The sequence below is a fragment of the Clinocottus analis genome, unplaced genomic scaffold (genome assembly GCF_023055335.1).
Source record: "Clinocottus analis isolate CAN_PGR_092001 unplaced genomic scaffold, fCliAna1.0.p SCAF_47, whole genome shotgun sequence".
In the NCBI taxonomy this organism is placed as follows: domain Eukaryota; kingdom Metazoa; phylum Chordata; class Actinopteri; order Perciformes; family Cottidae; genus Clinocottus; species Clinocottus analis.
The window spans coordinates 464,415-482,851 of NW_027176204.1; the positions used below are offsets into that span (position 1 = coordinate 464,415).

Here is an 18,437-nt window from a genome sequence, read left to right on the forward strand (position 1 = left end):
TCACCTGACTGGCCATGAAAAAGTTTCCGCTACAAGAAGGAATAGCGTAGAGAATAACGGAATATTTCAGCCAATCACATCGCACAGCTGTGGACTTCTTGGCCAATCACAGCACGCTGACTCCATCGTCGTCTCACCAGCAACGACCATCCGCTAGCTAGTTTAGCATCCGTCTGGATGAGCGGCTAAGCTACAGAGACACCGACACGTCTGTTCGTCTCTGGTTATGTGTTCCTCTTGAATTTACTTAAGTCAACAGTCGAGAGACTAAACCGGAGGCCCGGTCAAAGGTAAAGAGTCGTGTTTACGTCTCGTGTCCGTGTAGCTAGCTGCGCGCAGAGGACCGTGTGAATGATGTGTGTGTGTGGCGCGGTCGAGAGGACCGCTAACCGAAGCTAACGGAAGTTTGTGCCAAAGCTCCCTGCGCATACTGTTGAGCGAAAATACACGCGAGCAGACGAGTAGCTCGTCTCATCCACTGATAGTGATGGCCTGTGTTTCCTGTTCGGCCGTTACGTGTGTGTTATGCTGTACACGTGAGATGTGCTGGATTAACTTTCTTTCAACGAATCAACACAGCATACATGTAACGAGCGCTGGTTTAGCACCGCCGGCCCCTTCCGTCCCTTTAGCTGTCCGTCCTGTCTGTCAACACACTGCCGGTCTCCTCTGACCGACGTTGACAGGGTCAGGCTGTGGATGACTTTGACATGAACCTCCTCCCTCAGATGCAGTTCATGCTGTTGTTCAGCCGGCAGGGAAAGCTGCGGCTCCAGAAATGGTACGTGCCCCTGTCCGACAAGGAGAGGAAGAAGATCTCCAGGGACCTGGTCCAGACCATCCTGGCCCGCAAGCCCAAGATGTGCAGCTTCTTGGAGTGGAGGGACCTCAAGATTGTGTACAAGAGGTAAGAGAGGCGTGATGTATGGCAGGTGAGCATCACATGTATTTAAACCACATGCACCCTGAGAGCCGACCAGATGCAGGTGGTGGTATAAAACAACGTTTCAATGATTATTTTGTCAAGCACAGAAATTTCTGGCATTTGATCTCACGTTCTGGTGCGTGAAGAAAGCCAGAAAACACCCCCTCTCTTGTAACGACGGCCAAACAATGGAGGACTCAGAGACAGGAAGAGGGCCTGGTTCCTCCTGACAAAGACGCAATCTTGGAAATACAAAAGACACATCGTCATGTGTTTAATAACATGACACAATTTGGAATATATCATACAAACAATCAAATGCACAAAACATGTTATGCGTAAAGGTTACAATGTTCCGTTTTTGTTCAGATTTTGTTATTTATTTAAAGTCTATGTTATGTGATTTGTAGTTTTGTCTTAATGTGACTTTCTGTGAAACAGAACAAACACAAATATTTTCCCTTTGAAGACCACTTACTAGATAGATAGATAGATAGACCTACGAACGAACGATACGTTGTGGACCGTGATTACTGCTAAATAAACCTAAACTAAGCACACTAATATATTGCATTTCTGCTGTAATGGTCGACTCATCGCCGCCTCGATCTTTTACCTCCGTGCTTGCCGTTGTAGATACGCCAGCTTGTATTTCTGCTGCGCAGTGGAGGACCAGGACAATGAGCTCATCACGCTGGAGATCATCCACAGATACGTGGAGCTGCTGGACAAATATTTTGGCAGTGTGAGTCTCTCAAACAACACACGTAGCATGCTGACTGATCCAAGGTTTTCAGTCTTTTAGTCAGGATCTCACTGATCTGCTGCGGTTTGTGGTGTTGTGGCCTCACAGGTGTGCGAGTTGGATATTATCTTCAACTTTGAGAAGGCCTACTTCATTCTGGATGAGTTCCTGCTGGGCGGAGAGGCCCAGGAGACGTCCAAGAAGAACGTGCTGAAGGCCATCGAGCAGGCCGACCTGCTGCAGGAGGTACTCTCTCTTCTCCATCAGCGATAGTTGAACCCACGAGGCAGACCGACACCTGTCCACCAACCTGCTCGTTTGGGCTGTAAACGTATCAGACAGTTCAGGGAAAATGCCAATCGCAAGTTTCCTGAGCCCAAGCTGATGACTTCTTGTTTGTGTCGTCCAACAGTCCAAATCCCAAATAAATACTAACTTCACTGTCGTTTTAAGGCAAAATTCTGCAAATCTTTACATTTGAGAGGCCGGAACAAGCAAATTGACATTTTAGCTTGAAAAAAGAGTTGAACTCGTCGTTTATCAAAGCACTTTCTGTCGAATCAAGTAATCTTTGGAGTAAATTAAGAATTCCTTTCCATCGTGATCCGAACATTAACACAGGAGGGCGGAGCTAAGATCTTGGTGTTTCGTCATCTGTCGCTCGTTCTGAGCCCTCCTCTCCATCAGTGCGTCTCTTCCTGCACGTCTGCGTTTGTCTGGCTGCAGTGTTTTGCAGTCGACTGGTGTCTTGTCAGCGTGACACTAATCCTGTTGTAGTAACAGCTGAGGGCCTAGAAAGGTACCGGCACACATTTAGTAACTTTCCTTTGTGACTTGTGTACCATGAATTTAACATTAGATGGGAGAATTTGTACTCCAAAGTGTACGACGGCAAAGAACATCTTTCTTTTTCTCCGTCTGCAGGAGGCCGAGGCACCGCGGAGCGTTTTAGAGGAAATTGGGCTGACATGAATCATCGCGCTCCTTCTCCGGCTGCAGATCTGGCAACCCTCCACGTCTCTACCCCGTCTTCTCCTTTTGTCCCGTGTCAGTGTTGTCTGTATATAATTGCCACCTGTGTATTCCTGTCCTATCCAGTAATGTCCTTTTCAATGTGGTGCCAACTGTGGTTTGAATGTGTCTATGTACAATCTCCCCCGCTGTATTCTGCAGTGCTATTCGCGTAACTTCACACCCAGACTTGTTAAATCCACGCAGTACAATGTAGCGACGACATGGAAACTGCAGCGTCACGATCGCCTCACCCGACTGGACCCTTTACTTTTTATTAAGGTGCTTCTGTCTATAAACCCTCATTTGACTCTGAGCGTCATTTAATATTGAATTATGAACTGACTTCCTGCTCTGCATACAAACAGGTTTTTACTTTGTCAAGAGCAAAATATTAAAGCGTCCTTTTTATTTTATATTGATCCAGCAAAGACCCATCAATAGTTAACAGAATAACTCATATACGGTTCAAGTTTAGTTCATTTCCAAGAAGATACGTTTCCTTTTGGACCGTTTGGGGAATTGTGTTCATTGTACTTATTATGCATTGGATGGAATATTTATTTCATCCAGATGCTTCTAGATTTACCTTCAGAACAGTGTTACTAAATTACAGGTTGTTTTTTTCCCAAACCGCCATTTTATTTATTTGCCGAGTCGTCTGTAACTGAGACATGAGCAGCAGCAGCAGAGGGCCGCTTCCAGTCACAACCATCACAAGGGTCAAACCATCACAAGGGTCAAACCATCACAAGGGTCAAACCATCACAAGGGTCAAACCATCACAAGGGTCAAACCATCACAAGGGTCAAACCATCACACGGGTCAAACCATCACATGGGTCAAACCATCACAAGGGTCAACTCAACCTTCACTGAGTGACATTAAACTATTACCCATGATTAAAATCAGCATATACGTTTGTACAAGTTAACCATTTCATGTTTCCTTTTCAAAACCAAAATGTTTACCTTTTGATAAGCCGTTTGCAATTTGTCAAAATTGTCTTTGTGTCGTTAATTTCTGTCAGTTATTGATAAAACATTTAAGCTCTAAATGTCCACTGAAGGTAACTCTTACGTCAGGAAGAGGTCCAGATGAAAGCGTTCCGACACGTTGGATCAAACAACACGCGACCAAAGAACACTGTGCTTCAGCGTCTCCACGCGTGCTGAAGGATGCTCAACGCGAGCGGCTCATTCGGCCACAGTTCAGTGTTGTGAAGTATTCCTCTGCTGGAGGACCGGTCTGTCTCCACAGGACCCAGAAGAACAGGAACAGATGCTCCTGCAAACTGTTGATCAGCATTCTTAAAACCACAAAGTGTTTCTGTTGAACATTCATAACCAATTATGAATTATTAAGTTCATCTTTGATTTGTGAAGAAGAGATCACCTTTTGTATTAAACACTGCCAACACATTTGCCAACATTTCTTTTTCTTATTTGAAAGTTAACAATAAATGTCAACCAAAAGAAAAGAACTCCCCGTTTGTTGATCTTTTGTTTTTATAAAGCAACAACAGTAAAAGTAGTGCCGAAGGTCCAGCGTTCAATTATTAAAGCCACATGTTCACATAAGTACAGTGTGTGACGGCATCAGGGCTCTGAAGTCTTTTCCTTCATCATCTTCCTTCATTCCTTCATCAGCCTCTAACAGACGAGTCCTGTCTCCTGCGGCTCGGCGGGTGTTCCTGACTCTCTTTCGGGACTCGACCTCTCGCCCTCGACGCGCAGCGGCTCATCAGAGTCTTTGTTTTCCTGAGTTTCTTTCGTCTCCTGACTCGTCGCTGTGAGGTTTGCCGGCGTCTCTTCCTCCGACTCTCCGGACGAGGCCGTCCCACCAGGCGAAGCGCTCTTCCTCCTGTGCTTCTTCCTGCTCTTCTTCTTGCTCTTCTTGGAGTGTTTGTGGTGCCGCCGTGTGTTCGAGTCCCCGCTAACAGGCTTCTCAGGCTTATCGGGTTTCTTGTGTCTCTTTTCTTTCTTCCTCTCTCTGCTTGCGCTTCTGGACCGGCCTCTCGTGTCTGCATCTTTGTCTCTACGGTCTCTCGTGTCTGCATCTTTGTCTCTACGGTCTCTCGTGTCTGCATCTTTGTCTCTACGGTCTCTTGTGTCTGCATCTTTGTCTCTACGGTCTCTTGTGTCTGCATCTTTGTCTCTACGGTCTCTCGTGTCTGCATCTTTGTCTCTACGGTCTCTTGTGTCTGCATCTTTGTCTCTACGGTCTCTTGTGTCTGCATCTTTGTCTCTACGGTCTCTCGTGTCTGCATCTTTGTCTCTACGGTCTCTGTCCTCACTCCTGGACCTGGACCTGTCCCTGCTCCTGCTCCGATACCAATCCTTCGCCCTGTCACTGTGTCTGGACGTCCTCTGGGAGGCCCTTCTCTCTCTGCTCCTGCTCCTCTGTCGGTCGCCGTCTCGCCTGCTGTGGGACCTCTCGGACCTGTCGGACCTCGGTGGGCTTCTGCTGCACTGGCGCTGCCTCCAGGACCGGTCTCCGTGTCGCTCTGAGTGCCAGCCGTCTCTGCGGCTCCCCCTGACGCTGCGGTCGGGCGACATGTGCAGGTCCCGATCCGCCTCCCAGAACTCGTTGCTCGGGTTTCGGAACACGTGCAGGAAGTTGCAGTGCTTTCCTTTGGGGCACCGCCGTCTGTCGAACAACCCTGAGAAAGACACAAGGAGGCAGGAGAGAGATCGAGTCCCGTGTCTCTGCAGAGTCACCGTGAGAGATCGAGTCCCGTGTCTCTGCAGAGTCCACATGAGAGATCGAGTCCCGTGTCTCTGCAGAGTCACCGTGAGAGATCGAGTCCCGTGTCTCTGCAGAGTCCACATGAGAGATCGAGTCCCGTGTCTCTGCAGAGTCACCGTGAGAGATCGAGTCCCGTGTCTCTGCAGAGTCACCGTGAGAGATCGAGTCCCGTGTCTCTGCAGAGTCACCGTGAGAGATCGAGTCCCGTGTCTCTGCAGAGTCACCGTGAGAGATCGAGTCCCGTGTCTCTGCAGAGTCACCGTGCCGCTCTCCAACCCGTCACCAGAACTCACCACATATGGCGTTCTTCCAGCGCGTGACGGGACACATCTCACATTGGAGCTGCCGGCCTGCGTAAAACCTGCCGTTGAACTTGATGATGGCGTCTCTGCACTGCTCCTCTCTGGACGGACAAGAACAACACAGGAGCAGTTTTCAGACATACGGTTCATTTGTTTGCAGGTTGTGGAAGAGTTGCAGCAAACGTACGTGTGGAACTGGACGTAAACGTTTCCTCTCAGGTGCGGCTCGTAGTTGCAGCTGACCTGAAAGAACACAATGAAGCCGGGTGTGTATTTCTAGTGGTAATAATTGAATCATGCAACAGACTATTTCATAAAAATAAAAAAGACTATCATTTTGCTTCTCTTTGCTGGTGAATGAAAAACAAAGATAAGTCAACTTAAATAAGTGGCACCAGATTTCTGCCCTCAGCCCTTAACGTATACTGAAACCTCGCAGTCAGATGGATGACTCCAGACAGCCCACTGCTTTGCTTCAGTGCAAACCCTTCATCTGACCTTGAATTGCACGACCTTGCCGATGCCCTTCAGCTCCGGCAGGACGTCGTGGTAGAACTCCAGGAAGGCCTCCTGCAGCTCCTCCTCGCTGTGCTCCAAACAGGCGTCCGCGTCGTAGTCGTCTCTGCGCGACTGCTCCATGCCAAACGTTGTGAACATGGCCCGGATCAGCAGGGTCGGGCTGGCTGTGGGATACACATGCTTCCGGGAACATCTGGACTCGAAAAGACAGCGGAGGGCAGAATATACAGAAACATTAAAGAACGGCACGTCTTGATGCCTGTGCGGCCGTCCTGTCCGTCACAAGTCACATGACAACAGAAAGAAGAGTACCTGTCTCCGAACCGGCACGCGCCGGTCTTCAGGAAGAACGGACAGTTGGCGACGTCGCGCTCCGTTCCAAAGTTCTGGCCGTTCTTCCCGGGAGCCTCGGGGTTCATCCACGACCCGTTTTCTAGCTGCAAGAGAGAAATCAAACAAATCTATTAAATTCTCACACAAGAGATTTGATTTGATAATTTACCTCTCAGCTTTAATAACTAAATAATAGATAACCAATAAATTGTCATATAACTTACATTTTTAAGATGAATTGGTTATTAAAGTAGGATATTTTACATTTAAAACAAATGTGCTACGATGGAAACTCTAAGAAGAGAGAAACTATTTCAAACTCATATTCTGTAAATCTTCTGCTGGTACGTCTGTGATGCGCTAACATCGTCCAACACTTTGGTTATTTCCGGAGCCATGTCCACAGCCCGAGTATATATTACTACATGTTACACTAAAGCATGTTAAACTGAGACAAACAGACTATGAACGATGGACTTTAGTGACACAAACAATGCTTCGACAGCTTTTCGATGCGTTTGTACCTGATGTTCCGCTTCGTCCAACATTTTCTGAACGGCCTCCTACAAATGGTGTAAAGACACGGCTGGTGAAAATGAGTAGAGGTCAACAAACTGCAGCAGATCTGTCGCTGTGTTAAGATCACACTCAGGAGGGACTGGCATGTCAACATCTGGACGTTTCAGATTTCACACACGCTTTTCACTCAAAGTAAAAGATACATCCTCGTGAGGGCTGAAGCTGCTGTTTCTCTCTGTGTGTGTCTTAGTGCAGGACGCTGCTCGTGCTCCTCAGTCAAGGAAATGTTTAAATACAACCATGTACACAGCAAAACATCTTTACAAAGGAAACATTACTGCACGACTGTCTGCATGGTCCCTTTTGGACGGGCAACATAAACACTGGTGGAGTAGAAGAGGATATGTTTCTTTCTGTTCTATCCTGCTGGCGCCCGTTTCACCTCTCTGTCCCGCTTCTCCTGCTGCTTCTGCTCTTTTTCTTCCTGTTCTTTCTTCTGCTGAGCCTCCCATTCCTCCTTTATCATCCGCTGGGAACAAAAGACAGTAGTTATTAATATGTTCACTCACGCTCACTGATCTACGGAGTCAGACTCCAGTCATTCGTACTATTTGGGGCCAAGTTATTACGATCAGCTGGATTCAAGCAGCAGATCACCTCCTCGTCTTCTTTTCTCCTCCTCGCAGCGTCCTCCCTCTCAGCTCGCAGCCTGAACTCCTCCTGGGCACACCTTTCTTTCTGCAGCCACTCCTCGTGCAGCCGCAGTCTGAGGAAACCAGTCAACACTGAGCTGCTGTTGTCATTGCATGAGACTGAATGAGTGATGTCAATATTCACCTTTCCTCCTCTGCAGCGTCGCCATCCTCATCGTCTTCATCATGTATTTCTTCAGGCACATTGCTTGGTCCATTAGTTAGACCTGTAACAGGGCAGATGCTGCGGTTGGTCTGGTGTAACGGTGCAGCAACCACTGGAGAGATCACACAATACAAGCTTCTCACCACGTCCTCTAACTTGGGCCAGAGCTTGGCGTTTCCTCTTCCTCCTCTCCTTCCTCAGAGCAGCCTTGCGCAGCTTTTGACTGAAGACAAGATGACATTTGAAACAATAACCAGATGAGTAGAAACACGATGCATGTGCTGCTGTCAGGAGCAGAGACGCTGCAGGTGATCAGCTGCAGTCACGCTCGTATTAGCAGGGGCGCGACGCAGGTATAACACATGTGGTTCAAGTTAAAATGCTCTTTACGTCGTGACGTCAGCTTATTTCTATCCACCACTCCAAACATGTTTATATGGCTGTAAGAAGAGAGAGACACCGACCTGGGCGCAGGAGCAGAACTCAGAGGCGTCGGTGCTGCCATCACAGCTAGTTAGCATGTCCAGCTAACGTTAGCATGTCTAGCTAACGTTAGCTCAGGTGACGTCTCTTCCTCGCGTTCAGGTGAAACCCATTATTCTGCTGGCTGGACGGCTGGTTTCCAGTGGACCTGGTCTCTCAGAGCCGTAATACTTCCTTTATGTTGTAAACTTGTTGTTCGCTCGCACGCGGAGTTGTTTAGCGGAAGAGGTCGCGTGAACACAAAGTACTTCCGGTTTAAAATTTAAAACACTACAATACGATGCAAATACATTTAAGAACATATTTGTTGCTCAAATAGTTGAATATCTGTGTATTTATTCCTGTGTACACTACATAGCTGTAACTATAGCATAAAAAGCATAGACACGTGAATGATGTATTTATTTAATATAATTATTAGCAAAAAGACACACAAAACTCAAATGTCAACGAGTAAGCAATTTTTAAAACCTGGAAGAAGAATAATGACTGTTTAGTAGTTTGAATCCCACACAATCCCATTATCTCCACTGTGACACACTGAGTGTATAAAAACTGTTTGACACTCGAGTATTTTGTCACGTTTCCAAAAACTCATTCAGGATAAACGTGGAAGCTCCAGAAATAGCAACAGCTAATAACTGCAAACACACTCCTCTACAAGCACTGCAGCCTTTTATTCAGGCATCCTCAACCCCCTGTCTCCCTCTCATCCAGTCTTCTTGTCTGGTGATGGCCTGGTGGAGAAGGCCGGCCTGGTGGAGAAGGCCGGCCTGTTGGAGAAGGCCGGCCTGGTGGAGAAGGCCGGGCTGTTGGAGAAGGCCGGCCTAGTGGAGAAGGCCGGCCAGGTGGAGAAGGCCGGCCTGGTGAAGAAGGCCGGCCTAGTGAAGAAGGCCGGCCTGCAGCAGCAGCGGTAGCACAGCGCCTGAGGCAGCAGAGCGTACAGGATGTTGATCAGCATGAAGACGAGCCAGCCGGCAGCAGGAACCCTGAAGGGGAACGCCGTCCGTGTGTGAAGCGACGCTCCAATGTGAGCGAACTGAGACTACGGAGTGAAGCAGGAAGGGACAATTACAGCAATGACTAAAAGCTACATACAACCCAACAATCATTATACATTGATATGATGATTGTGTTAAACACCAGTGTACATTTGTGAATATAGGAGGAAATCCTCTCATATCTTTTCACAACTTCACATTGTCTAGATTTTACAGTTCATTTAAAGGAATAATACAAAGACAATCTGTAAAGTAACACGATACAAAGGGAACAATTGTTTAAAATATTTTTCCATTGTAACAGACTCCTGCCAGTTTTCATAGAAAGTCACTGAAAGAAGACTCATGACGCGTCTCAGAGCAACTGCAGCTTTCCTATTCATAGCCGAGTCAAGCAGCTGCCATTAAAGTGAACGCCACCGTTCCCCTTGGCCTGAAGCCAGCCTCTTCCCTTTATCCCAGCGATGACTGACGCGGCAGCTCAGATGCTTCAGATGCTTCAGTTGCTTGAGTTGCTTTGTCCTGTTGCTCCCACCAACAGAGTTTGCGTCTCCAGATGAGAGAGCATGTGGTGTCGATCCAGAGCGGAGCTGTTCATGCAGATCCAATTGTGTTTTACTGCACAGAAAAACCACTTAAACAGAGACTAGTGTGCGAGCAGCGGGAGAGAGAGGACTGCATGGCCTAATCCACCTGGAATGATGATGTCATGTGGGAACAGATGTGTTGCTCTTTCATGTGGACGACCTTTGTGGGACCACACTATAAAGACCACACTACAAGGTCTGGACAATTCACTGTGTTAGTTATTATTATTATAACTGTTCATTCACATTGACATGATATGCATTGTATCCATTAGATTTGGCTTTGGGGAGGTCTTGTGACGATATGTCAGAGCTTTCAGAGCTAGTAGGTATGTCCCAGTCATAACTGCTGGATGTTGATGTGAACACTATTTACAAGTTGGAAACTTGTAAATAAACTTTATTTACAAGTTGTATTTACAAGTTGGAAACTTGCACAAGTTGGAAACTTGTAAATAACTTCAATATGACATGAAAACAGACGTGGACCTGTTCTTTGGAATTGTTTGGCCCTTTCAGGTAAACACAGGTGCATCAATATCAAGAAGTATGGCCTTGTTCCATGTGGTGCTGGTATTACAAATGCTGTTTCACTGGAATCTTTGTGACACACTAAAAACAATGCGACCATTATTGATTTGATGAATTCCACGTGTGTCTGCCATGCCATTCCACCCTCGTGTCATCTGAGCGTGTGTTGCTGTCCACACAGCCAGATTAAGAGAAAACACAGGTGTGCTAGTGCAGGAGCTCTCCTAGTTGTTCCTCGCCCACCAGCCCACAGCGAGGGAAGAGCAGCGACGTACCTGTGCCAGGGCTCCGGAGTGCACCAGAGTCACATCTGTCATCCACTCACATCCTGGGACCAGCAGCCCATAGAGAGTAACCAGGTAGTATGGCCCAGAGTACAGCATGCCCACCAGCATCTGACAAGTACAGACACAGTTCACTTCAGAAAAGAAGTGCAGTATCAGGATGAGGGTATGAGGTTTGGAGCTTCACTGAGTTACCTGTATTTTAGGATAGGCTGAAGGGTCTTTGAGGTAGGGCTCATACTGCCGCGTGTAGGCTTGACACCATTCGCTGGAACAGTCCAGAACAATCTGGCAGACGCATGAAGAAACGCATCTGTCAGATTCCTCCACTGTGTGTGAGCAGGTGATGCTGTTGTGGGTTCTTACCAGGCCTCTGAAGACACAGAACGCAAACGCAGGAACGAGGGAGATGATGAACAGGAGGTCCGCTGGTCTGTCCAGTAGACTTGTTCCTTCAGCCTCCTGGATGCTCTGAGAGAACCACAGCACATTAAAACAGTGCATGTATTCTTCACACACAATATATATACATATTTATATATATATATATATATATATATATATATATATATATATATATATATATATATATATATATATATATATAGGAATATTCCAATAATATCCTTTATTGTTATAAGGGCCATGTTTTGATGCTTACTATCAACTGAACATCCCGGGTGGCGGGCTGGCTGAAGATCTGGAAGCAGACCCAGATGGACACAGAGACGTGGAGCATGTGGAGGAGGAAGAGAGGGCTGACGTGGGTCCCATATTTACCTGAGAGAGAACACACCGAGACAACATCTCATTGTGGGAAAGACACAGCCCAAAGCCCTGAACGCAGCAGTATTTACAGCAGTGTTTTGTGTGAAGGGGGTCACACAGGCTATCCTACACTGGCTGTCTGAAAGCATGCTATTATTTTTAGTGTACTTACCCACAGCGTTCCCAAGAATGTACACTATGGTGCGCGTGAGAAAAGATCCCACCCAGTAGAGGCCTACGTTTCGGTAACTCTTCCTGTGCGTGCAAACCACAAAACACCACCATTGTCAAAGTCACATGATCACATTCTACTTCCAAGAGACGTGGGTGGATGGATGGGTTGGTAGAGACCAACAGGTGGACAGAGACAGACCGACCGCTCTTACCCCCAAGTGATGGCAGCGATCATGACCAGATACATGAGATAGTGCACACAGCCGTCCCAGTACGAGATCATGTGCCCATGTGCTGTGTTAATATGTGGATCTGCCTGAAACACATGGTCCATCTGTCAGTAAGAAGACAAACAGACTCACAAATGGGACACTCCAACACTTGCCTCTCTGAGGTAAAACATCACAACTCCATCAATGATGTTGTCCTGCTCCAGCCCGATGATCAGGTTCATCACACTGAAGGACGCGCACAAGGCAAACCCTGGACAGAGAGACACATGCTGCAGGTTTACTGCAGGATTATACACTCCCCAATAACCCCCTCTATTGTATGTTGAAGTCTTGGTGTTGAATCTATATTTCTCTACTAAAACTATAAACATTTAACATCATCTTCTTTCATGCATCTGTGTGCTTCATACCATAGAACAGAGGATCTCCTGCATCCTTCTTCTTGAGCATTACGCAGCAGAAATGGACAGGATGAGGACTGTTGAACTCCCAGAGAAGAAGAAAGCTTCAGCACTAAGTGCAGTGTAGAATTTTCTGTTTTCATTGTAAACATGACACATTCATTTCAAATGATGCTGATTTCTGCTCTACTGGCAAGAGTTTCTAAACTGAAATAAATGGCTCGTCTCACTCACCTGTTGTTGTGAATAAGGGACTTGAATAAATAGCAGGCTGCATGGACATCAAGGACAGCACAAACACTGCATCCCTGCAGAACTGCTGGTTGTATCGGGCTGAAGAGACTTATCTCCTGGGAGAAGTGAGTCCATTCACATGACATCTACTGCTTCTGTCCATCGGGAGAGGATCCTCCTGTTGCTCTATGAAGCTTCTTCCTTCTTTCCCTGTGAAAGGTTTAACTCTCTCTCTCTCTCTCTCTCTCTCTCTCTCTCTCTCTCTCTCTCTCTCTCTCTCTCTCTCTCTCACCCTGGGTGCGTCAGAGAGTGGCATGCATATATATATATATATATATATATATATATATATATATATATATATATATATATATTGAGAGAGAGAGAGAGAGAGAGAGAGAGAGAGAGAGAGAGAGAGAGAGCGAGAGAGAAAGAGAGAGAGAGAGAGAGAGAGAGAGAGAGAGAGAGAGAGAGAGAGAGAGACTGACATCTCGTGGTCGGTTTGAAACACAACAAATACAAATAAATGTATAAATAGGTTTGTTTATACAAGTATATATGTACATGAATAGATACAATTGATACATATGTAAATAAATATGAATATGCTTGTCATCTGATTTATAAATAACTTTAATATAATTAAATCCCTAAAACGGATTCAAATGGTAATCGCTGATTTCAATATGCGTAAATGTATTACGACTGTTTATCCTCCTTCATGATTTTTATTGGGGCAAAATTGTATTTCAACAAATGCTAATTTACTAACAAAACACTTCATTAGCAACTGTATATTTATAATATATCACATCGACATATACAGCTGAATAGTTTGTTTTAAGTCGTCCTTTATTCGTCTCGCTTTGTGCTCCTCTCCTCGTCCTTCGTGGTTGTTTTGTTGCTCGTGAACTGAACAATAAAGTTGAGCGTGTTTTGAAGGAAGTGCGCGTCTGCGTCATTTCTGGAGCAGCAGCAAGCTAGCAGATAAAACAAGCTAGCAGATAACGTTAGCTCTCTGCACATCAAAGGATGATGGCGTCCGCCGCGATGGACACCACGTAAAGGAGAACCGAGGCGCGCACGGTCCGGTCGGTGTGTTCACGGTGACGTCACGGAGCTTCCCTCACGGTGAAAACCACCGAGAAACGCGTCGTTATGGCGACCGGGAGCGGCGACGGCTTAGCGTCTAACCACGACGGGCGGGAGGCGGCGGCGTCCAACGCGGTCCAGTCCGGAGCCGCGGCGCTGCTCTCCACCGCGCCAGCCTCCGGGTCCGCCCGGTCCGCCTCCCCGCCCGCCCTCGGCCTTCACCGGGAGCCCATGTACAACTGGCAGGCGACGAAGAGCTCCCTGAAGGAGCGCTTCGCCTTCCTCTTCAACAACGAGCTGCTCAGCGACGTCCGGTTCGTCGTGGGGAAGGGCCGGCAGGCCCAGAGGATACCGGCTCACAAGTTCGTCCTGGCCGCCGGCAGTGCCGTGTTTGATGCCATGTTCAACGGGGGGATGGCCACGACCTCCACTGAGATCGAGCTGCCGGACGTGGAGCCTGCAGCCTTCCTCGCCTTGCTCAGGTAGGACAGGTGACCGCAGGTTAAAGCCCACCTGGTCGCGTAACATGCAGTCAGGTGGACAGGAGCATGTGGGCCTGATGGCCATTGCACTGCACACTGGCAGAGCTACCTGGAACATGACGGTCTGCCTCTCAGATCAGGAGCTCAGGTGTAACAACATCGTCAGGTGTAGAATACTGCAGAGACAAGGGTCCATATGTCAAAGACGTCTCTGCACAGTCAGGTCCAGACCCAGTGCCAGAAGGTTAGAAAGAGGAAACGCAGTGTTTTCCTGGGTGATGTAGGTGAGTCCATGTTTCTCTGGATGAACTGCAGCAGAGACACTTTGCTGTGTTTTAGTGCATGGCGAAGTGACCATCCTACACGGGTAACCGAATAGTAATCGCATGCTTTTGGAGCTGTGTGTCCTCGGGAATGTTTTTGTGCATTTTTAATTACCTCAGATACAATACTTTCATAGATGCCTTTCTTTATGAAACAGCTGCGGTACGGCCCTCACAAAGCTCTAAGTGGTGAAAGGATGGTTTACATCAGGGTCTGATGAGGGAAAAGGTAAACATTAAGGCATCGTTCTGCCCGTTTCCTCTGCTCAGGTTCTTGTATTCTGACGAGGTCCACATCGGTCCTGAGACTGTGATGACGACTCTGTACACGGCCAAGAAGTACGCCGTCCCGGCTCTGGAGAGCCACTGTGTGGAGTTCCTCACCAAGCACCTCCGAGCCGACAACGCGTTCATGCTCCTCACTCAGGTTACTGCACCGCTGCTCAATCTGACCCTGAGGCTGAACCCTAGACCCTGAACCTGAACCCTAGACCCTAAACCTGAACCCTTAAACCTAAACCCTGAACCTGAACCCTGAACCCTCTGGCTTAACCTTCAGTCTCACACCTTGAAGTTACCTCTTTACAATATACAACATTCATAGTTATCTTGTTTGCCACGGACATATTCACATGTTACACACGGACATATTCACATGTTACACACGGACATATTCACATGTTACACACGGACATATTCACATGTTACACACGGACATATTCACATGTTACACACGGACATATTCACATGTTACACACGGACATATTCATGGTACAACCTGGGACATTACTTTGATGTTGAGTTTCTCACACACGTCTATGTTTTGATGCTTTGGGAGGCGTACTTTAAGTCCCGGTCCTCTCCCACGTGACGAGAGCAGCAGGAAGTGCTTGTTCAGAAACCAGCAGTTGAAAGTCAGGACGTATGTTGAGAGTCCTTTAAGTGAGTCCACGCTTTACGAGGCACAAACAATAAAAACACATTTAAAGTAGCGCAGAAGGTTTTAATAATGCGCGGTCAGGTCTAAATAGGAAACCATGTAATGACAATGTTGTTCATCCCATCTGCTGGAAGCTTCCACCAGAGGGTGAGCATGTGTCTGTGTCCACAGGACCGTCCTGCAGCCGTCCATGGAGGAGCTTTTAGCACATTAGCTTGCGCTGTTTTTGGTTCATGCTGCTGTTTAGTTTTGGTTCATCGGTTTGTGTGTTCGCTGCTGCGCGTCAGGCTGCTCATCAAAAACACTGCTTTTAAAAAGAGACTGGTCTCCAGCAGTGTACTCTTCATTACCAGTGACATTTTAAGTTCATTACCGTCTTATGGAGGGTTGAGTGATTTTATTTTGCCCAAAAATGTATCCAACTAATTTATCAACTTGAGTATTAGATTTCCAAAGTCAGGTGTTTTCAGAATATGTTGACGGCTTTATTTCCCCAACATCTTTTGGTTGGTGTCACACGAGTGTTTTTAAATGATCCTTTGGTGCATGACAAACAGCAGTATCTACAATGAATCCTCAGACTCATGTTGTGCTCTGGTCCAGGCCAGGTTATTCGATGAGCCTCAGCTCGCCAGCCTCTGCTTGGACACCATCGACAAAAGCACTGCGGACGCAATAAACGCAGAGGGCTTCACAGACATCGACCTCGGTATGCGAGTCTTCTCGACAAAATGATTTCATTTTCTTTAGTTTGGAGGTAAACTGACTGTTCCTGTGTGTTTGTGCGCGTAGACACCTTATGTGCAGTGCTCCAAAGAGACACACTCAGCATCAGGGAGAACCGCTTGTTCGGGGCGGTGGTGCGCTGGGCAGAGGCCGAGTGTTACCGACAACAGCTTCCCCAGACCTCTGAGAACAAGCAGAAGGTTCTGGGCAAAGCCCTGCCGCTCATCCGCTTCCCGCTCATGACCGTAGAAGAGTTCGCTGCAGGTAAGCGCACCACGAACATACCGTTGGTTTCTCTTCCTGCAATGGTTCTTTGTTTTCTGACCATGCTGTTCCTGATGTGTCCAAACAGCTCACAGAAACCAGCTTGATATTCTTTCTTGTGCAACAGGGCCTGCCCAGTCTGGAATATTGTTCGATCGGGAGGTGGTAAATCTGTTTTTACACTTTACAGTAAACCCCAAACCACGGGTCGACTACATCGACCGGCCCCGCTGCTGCCTCCGGGGCGAGGAGTACAGCATTAATAGGTTCCAGCAGGTGGAGAGTCGATGGGGGTACAGCGGTACCAGTGACAGAATCAGGTGAGGAGACCAACAACGCATCGGTCCTCCAATCTAACAAACCCAGTGGAAGTTGCAGTTAGTAGTTATTCCTTTTGGTCTAATTTTCTTTTTCCGTCTGCCTTCGTCCCTCTACAGATTTAATGTGAACAAAAGAATATCCATAGTGGGTTTTGGCCTGTATGGTTCAATACACGGACCCACTGACTACCAGGTCAACATACAGGTAACTCTGCCTTCAGTGCATCATGACGTTATGTTAAGGCCTTTCATATCCGGACCGACGCATCGCTCCAGCTTTTAGCTGTTATTCTGAATGTCTTTGTGGAAGATGAACACATTTTAAAACACAAGCAGCAAAGCAACAACTTAAAGGGTTTAAAAACGTCTAAATCTAAACTCGGTGAACTCTTCCCTGCTGCACGTAGTTCCTCTTCCCACAACGTGCACTCACATGGAGAAGAAGTGAGTCCAGTTGTGACAAAGCTTGTATCGACATTGCGTTCTGGAGAGAACACTGCTGAAGGAGCGTGATATGTTCAACATCACTGTCAATGAACAGACATTACAGACGCATTCATTCTTTCTATTGAAGCCTAAAACCCAGCCACACGGCAACCGGCCAGCTGTGTTTTACACGTGAAGCTTCCTCTTGCACACGGTTGTTCCTCCACTGACGACTTCGTCTCGTTCTGCAGATCTTAGAGAGCGACAAGCGCATCACACTGGGCCAGAACGACACCGGCTTCAACTGTGACGGCACAGCTAACACGTTCAGGGTGATGTTCAAAGAGCCGGTGGAAATCCTCCCCAACGTCAGCTACACTGCATGTGCCACCTTAAAGGTCTGCACCTGCTGGTTTAACATGCACTGCTGCAGGAATGAACAAGAGGTGTAGTTGTTCTCACCCACCTGGTTGGATTAACACATCTGTCCTGTCTCCACCTCCAGGGCCCAGACTCCCATTATGGCACAAAGGGGTTAAAGAAAGTCACCCAGGAATCAGCGACAGGGACCAAGACAACATTTTTGTTCTTCAGCTCTCCAGGAAACAACAACGGTACATCGGTGGAGGACGGGCAGATCCCAGAGATCATCTACTACACCTAGACCCCTGCTGGTGCAGCGACAGGAGACTGCTGGAGATGACGTAGTGCCTCTTCAGCCTGGAATAGAGACTGTGTGTCTGAGAGAGTGTGTGTCTTTAGTGGTGTGTGGACCGGGTCCACAATGAGGAAACCAGTGGAGTGTGTGCAGGAGTTGTAAATGATCTTCATACCGTCTGTGTTGCTGTCAGGCGGCGTCCTGAAGGGGTTAATCTGCTGGTGTGGAGCTGGACACGCTGCCGGTTGCTGGTTGCCACCATTTCATTCTCTTTGCTCAGTTTTTGCTGTCGCATTGACTGAAAGTATATTATTTGCATATTTTGTATTGTCACTGTTCATGGCTCTCGGCAGCGTCTTCAAGCTCTTGTTTCTGCGTTGAGGATCCGTGTGATGTAACCATGGTACCTGCTGTAATTTATGACTTCATGTCCGCCTAGCAACACATTAAGTGAAGAGGAGGAAATACTCCAGGACTGTTATGGTGAAATAAACAACATTTTATTTTTTAGCTTTTTGGCATTAAAATGTTGTGAAATAGTTTCAATGGA

At 47.3% G+C, this 18,437-nt stretch overlaps 4 protein-coding genes across 8 annotated transcripts; 2 read left to right on the top strand and 2 right to left on the bottom strand.

The window, feature by feature from the left end:
• Nucleotides 1-43: 43 nt before the first annotated feature.
• On the top strand, nt 44-4,164 carry ap1s2 (adaptor related protein complex 1 subunit sigma 2). The gene is made up of 5 exons (XM_068599386.1): nt 44-290; nt 729-907; nt 1,562-1,670; nt 1,779-1,916; nt 2,595-4,164. Exons 2-5 carry the CDS (start codon nt 729-731, stop codon nt 2,640-2,642), a joined length of 474 nt encoding a protein of 157 aa, XP_068455487.1. The 5' UTR covers nt 44-290; the 3' UTR covers nt 2,643-4,164.
• Nucleotides 4,165-4,171: 7 nt separating this feature from the next.
• On the bottom strand, nt 4,172-8,729 carry zrsr2 (zinc finger (CCCH type), RNA-binding motif and serine/arginine rich 2). Its single transcript, XM_068599385.1, has 11 exons — nt 8,425-8,729; nt 8,104-8,183; nt 7,940-8,021; nt 7,760-7,868; nt 7,545-7,631; nt 7,108-7,146; nt 6,563-6,687; nt 6,230-6,443; nt 5,919-5,974; nt 5,723-5,832; nt 4,172-5,343 (listed from the first exon to the last, which is right to left on the bottom strand). Exons 1-11 carry the CDS (start codon nt 8,463-8,465, stop codon nt 4,334-4,336), a joined length of 1,953 nt encoding a protein of 650 aa, XP_068455486.1. The 5' UTR covers nt 8,466-8,729; the 3' UTR covers nt 4,172-4,333.
• Nucleotides 8,730-9,101: 372 nt separating this feature from the next.
• Nucleotides 9,102-12,917, bottom strand: LOC137801956 (transmembrane 6 superfamily member 1-like). 4 transcript variants are annotated; one of them, XM_068599424.1, is made up of 10 exons: nt 12,657-12,917; nt 12,432-12,499; nt 12,170-12,271; nt 12,001-12,100; nt 11,787-11,869; nt 11,508-11,626; nt 11,213-11,317; nt 11,042-11,134; nt 10,838-10,957; nt 9,102-9,488 (listed from the first exon to the last, which is right to left on the bottom strand). In XM_068599424.1, exons 1-10 carry the CDS (start codon nt 12,800-12,802, stop codon nt 9,153-9,155), a joined length of 1,272 nt encoding a protein of 423 aa, XP_068455525.1. In that variant the 5' UTR covers nt 12,803-12,917; the 3' UTR covers nt 9,102-9,152. The 4 variants fall into 4 exon arrangements, with proteins under 4 accessions (XP_068455525.1, XP_068455526.1, XP_068455529.1 ...); XM_068599425.1 differs by having other exon boundaries at nt 12,432-12,555; nt 12,657-12,796; XM_068599428.1 differs by having other exon boundaries at nt 12,174-12,271; nt 12,657-12,793.
• A 684-nt stretch (nt 12,918-13,601) lies between these two features.
• LOC137801970 (BTB/POZ domain-containing protein 1-like) lies at nt 13,602-18,437 on the top strand. 2 transcript variants are annotated; one of them, XM_068599454.1, is made up of 8 exons: nt 13,602-14,230; nt 14,824-14,980; nt 16,097-16,202; nt 16,286-16,483; nt 16,611-16,803; nt 16,921-17,008; nt 17,481-17,627; nt 17,735-18,437. In XM_068599454.1, exons 1-8 carry the CDS (start codon nt 13,815-13,817, stop codon nt 17,891-17,893), a joined length of 1,464 nt encoding a protein of 487 aa, XP_068455555.1. In that variant the 5' UTR covers nt 13,602-13,814; the 3' UTR covers nt 17,894-18,437. The 2 variants fall into 2 exon arrangements, with proteins under 2 accessions (XP_068455555.1, XP_068455556.1); XM_068599455.1 differs by having other exon boundaries at nt 13,603-14,230; nt 16,674-16,803.

Bases quoted from the DNA above. Each gene is read 5' to 3' on its own strand.
- ap1s2 (XM_068599386.1), top strand. From the start codon at position 729: ATGCAGTTCATGCTGTTGTTCAGCCGGCAGGGAAAGCTGCGGCTCCAG. The intron at 908-1,561 runs GTAAGAGAGGCG...TTGCCGTTGTAG, and splicing joins CTCAAGATTGTGTACAAGAG to ATACGCCAGCTTGTATTTCT. The intron at 1,671-1,778 runs GTGAGTCTCTCA...GTGGCCTCACAG, and splicing joins TGGACAAATATTTTGGCAGT to GTGTGCGAGTTGGATATTAT.
- zrsr2 (XM_068599385.1), bottom strand. From the start codon at position 8,465: ATGGCAGCACCGACGCCTCTGAGTTCTGCTCCTGCGCCCAG. The intron at 7,869-7,939 runs GTGAATATTGAC...TGGTTTCCTCAG, and splicing joins GACGCTGCAGAGGAGGAAAG to ACTGCGGCTGCACGAGGAGT. The intron at 7,632-7,759 runs GTGATCTGCTGC...TTTTGTTCCCAG, and splicing joins GGAGAAAAGAAGACGAGGAG to CGGATGATAAAGGAGGAATG.
- LOC137801956 (XM_068599424.1), bottom strand. From the start codon at position 12,802: ATGTCATGTGAATGGACTCACTTCTCCCAGGAGATAAGTCTCTTCAGC. The intron at 11,318-11,507 runs GTAAGCATCAAA...TGGTTCTCTCAG, and splicing joins CCCGGGATGTTCAGTTGATA to AGCATCCAGGAGGCTGAAGG. The intron at 10,958-11,041 runs GTAACTCAGTGA...TGTACTTGTCAG, and splicing joins CAGCCTATCCTAAAATACAG to ATGCTGGTGGGCATGCTGTA.
- LOC137801970 (XM_068599454.1), top strand. From the start codon at position 13,815: ATGGCGACCGGGAGCGGCGACGGCTTAGCGTCTAACCACGACGGGCGG. The intron at 14,231-14,823 runs GTAGGACAGGTG...TCCTCTGCTCAG, and splicing joins GCCTTCCTCGCCTTGCTCAG to GTTCTTGTATTCTGACGAGG. The intron at 17,628-17,734 runs GTCTGCACCTGC...CTCCACCTCCAG, and splicing joins CTGCATGTGCCACCTTAAAG to GGCCCAGACTCCCATTATGG.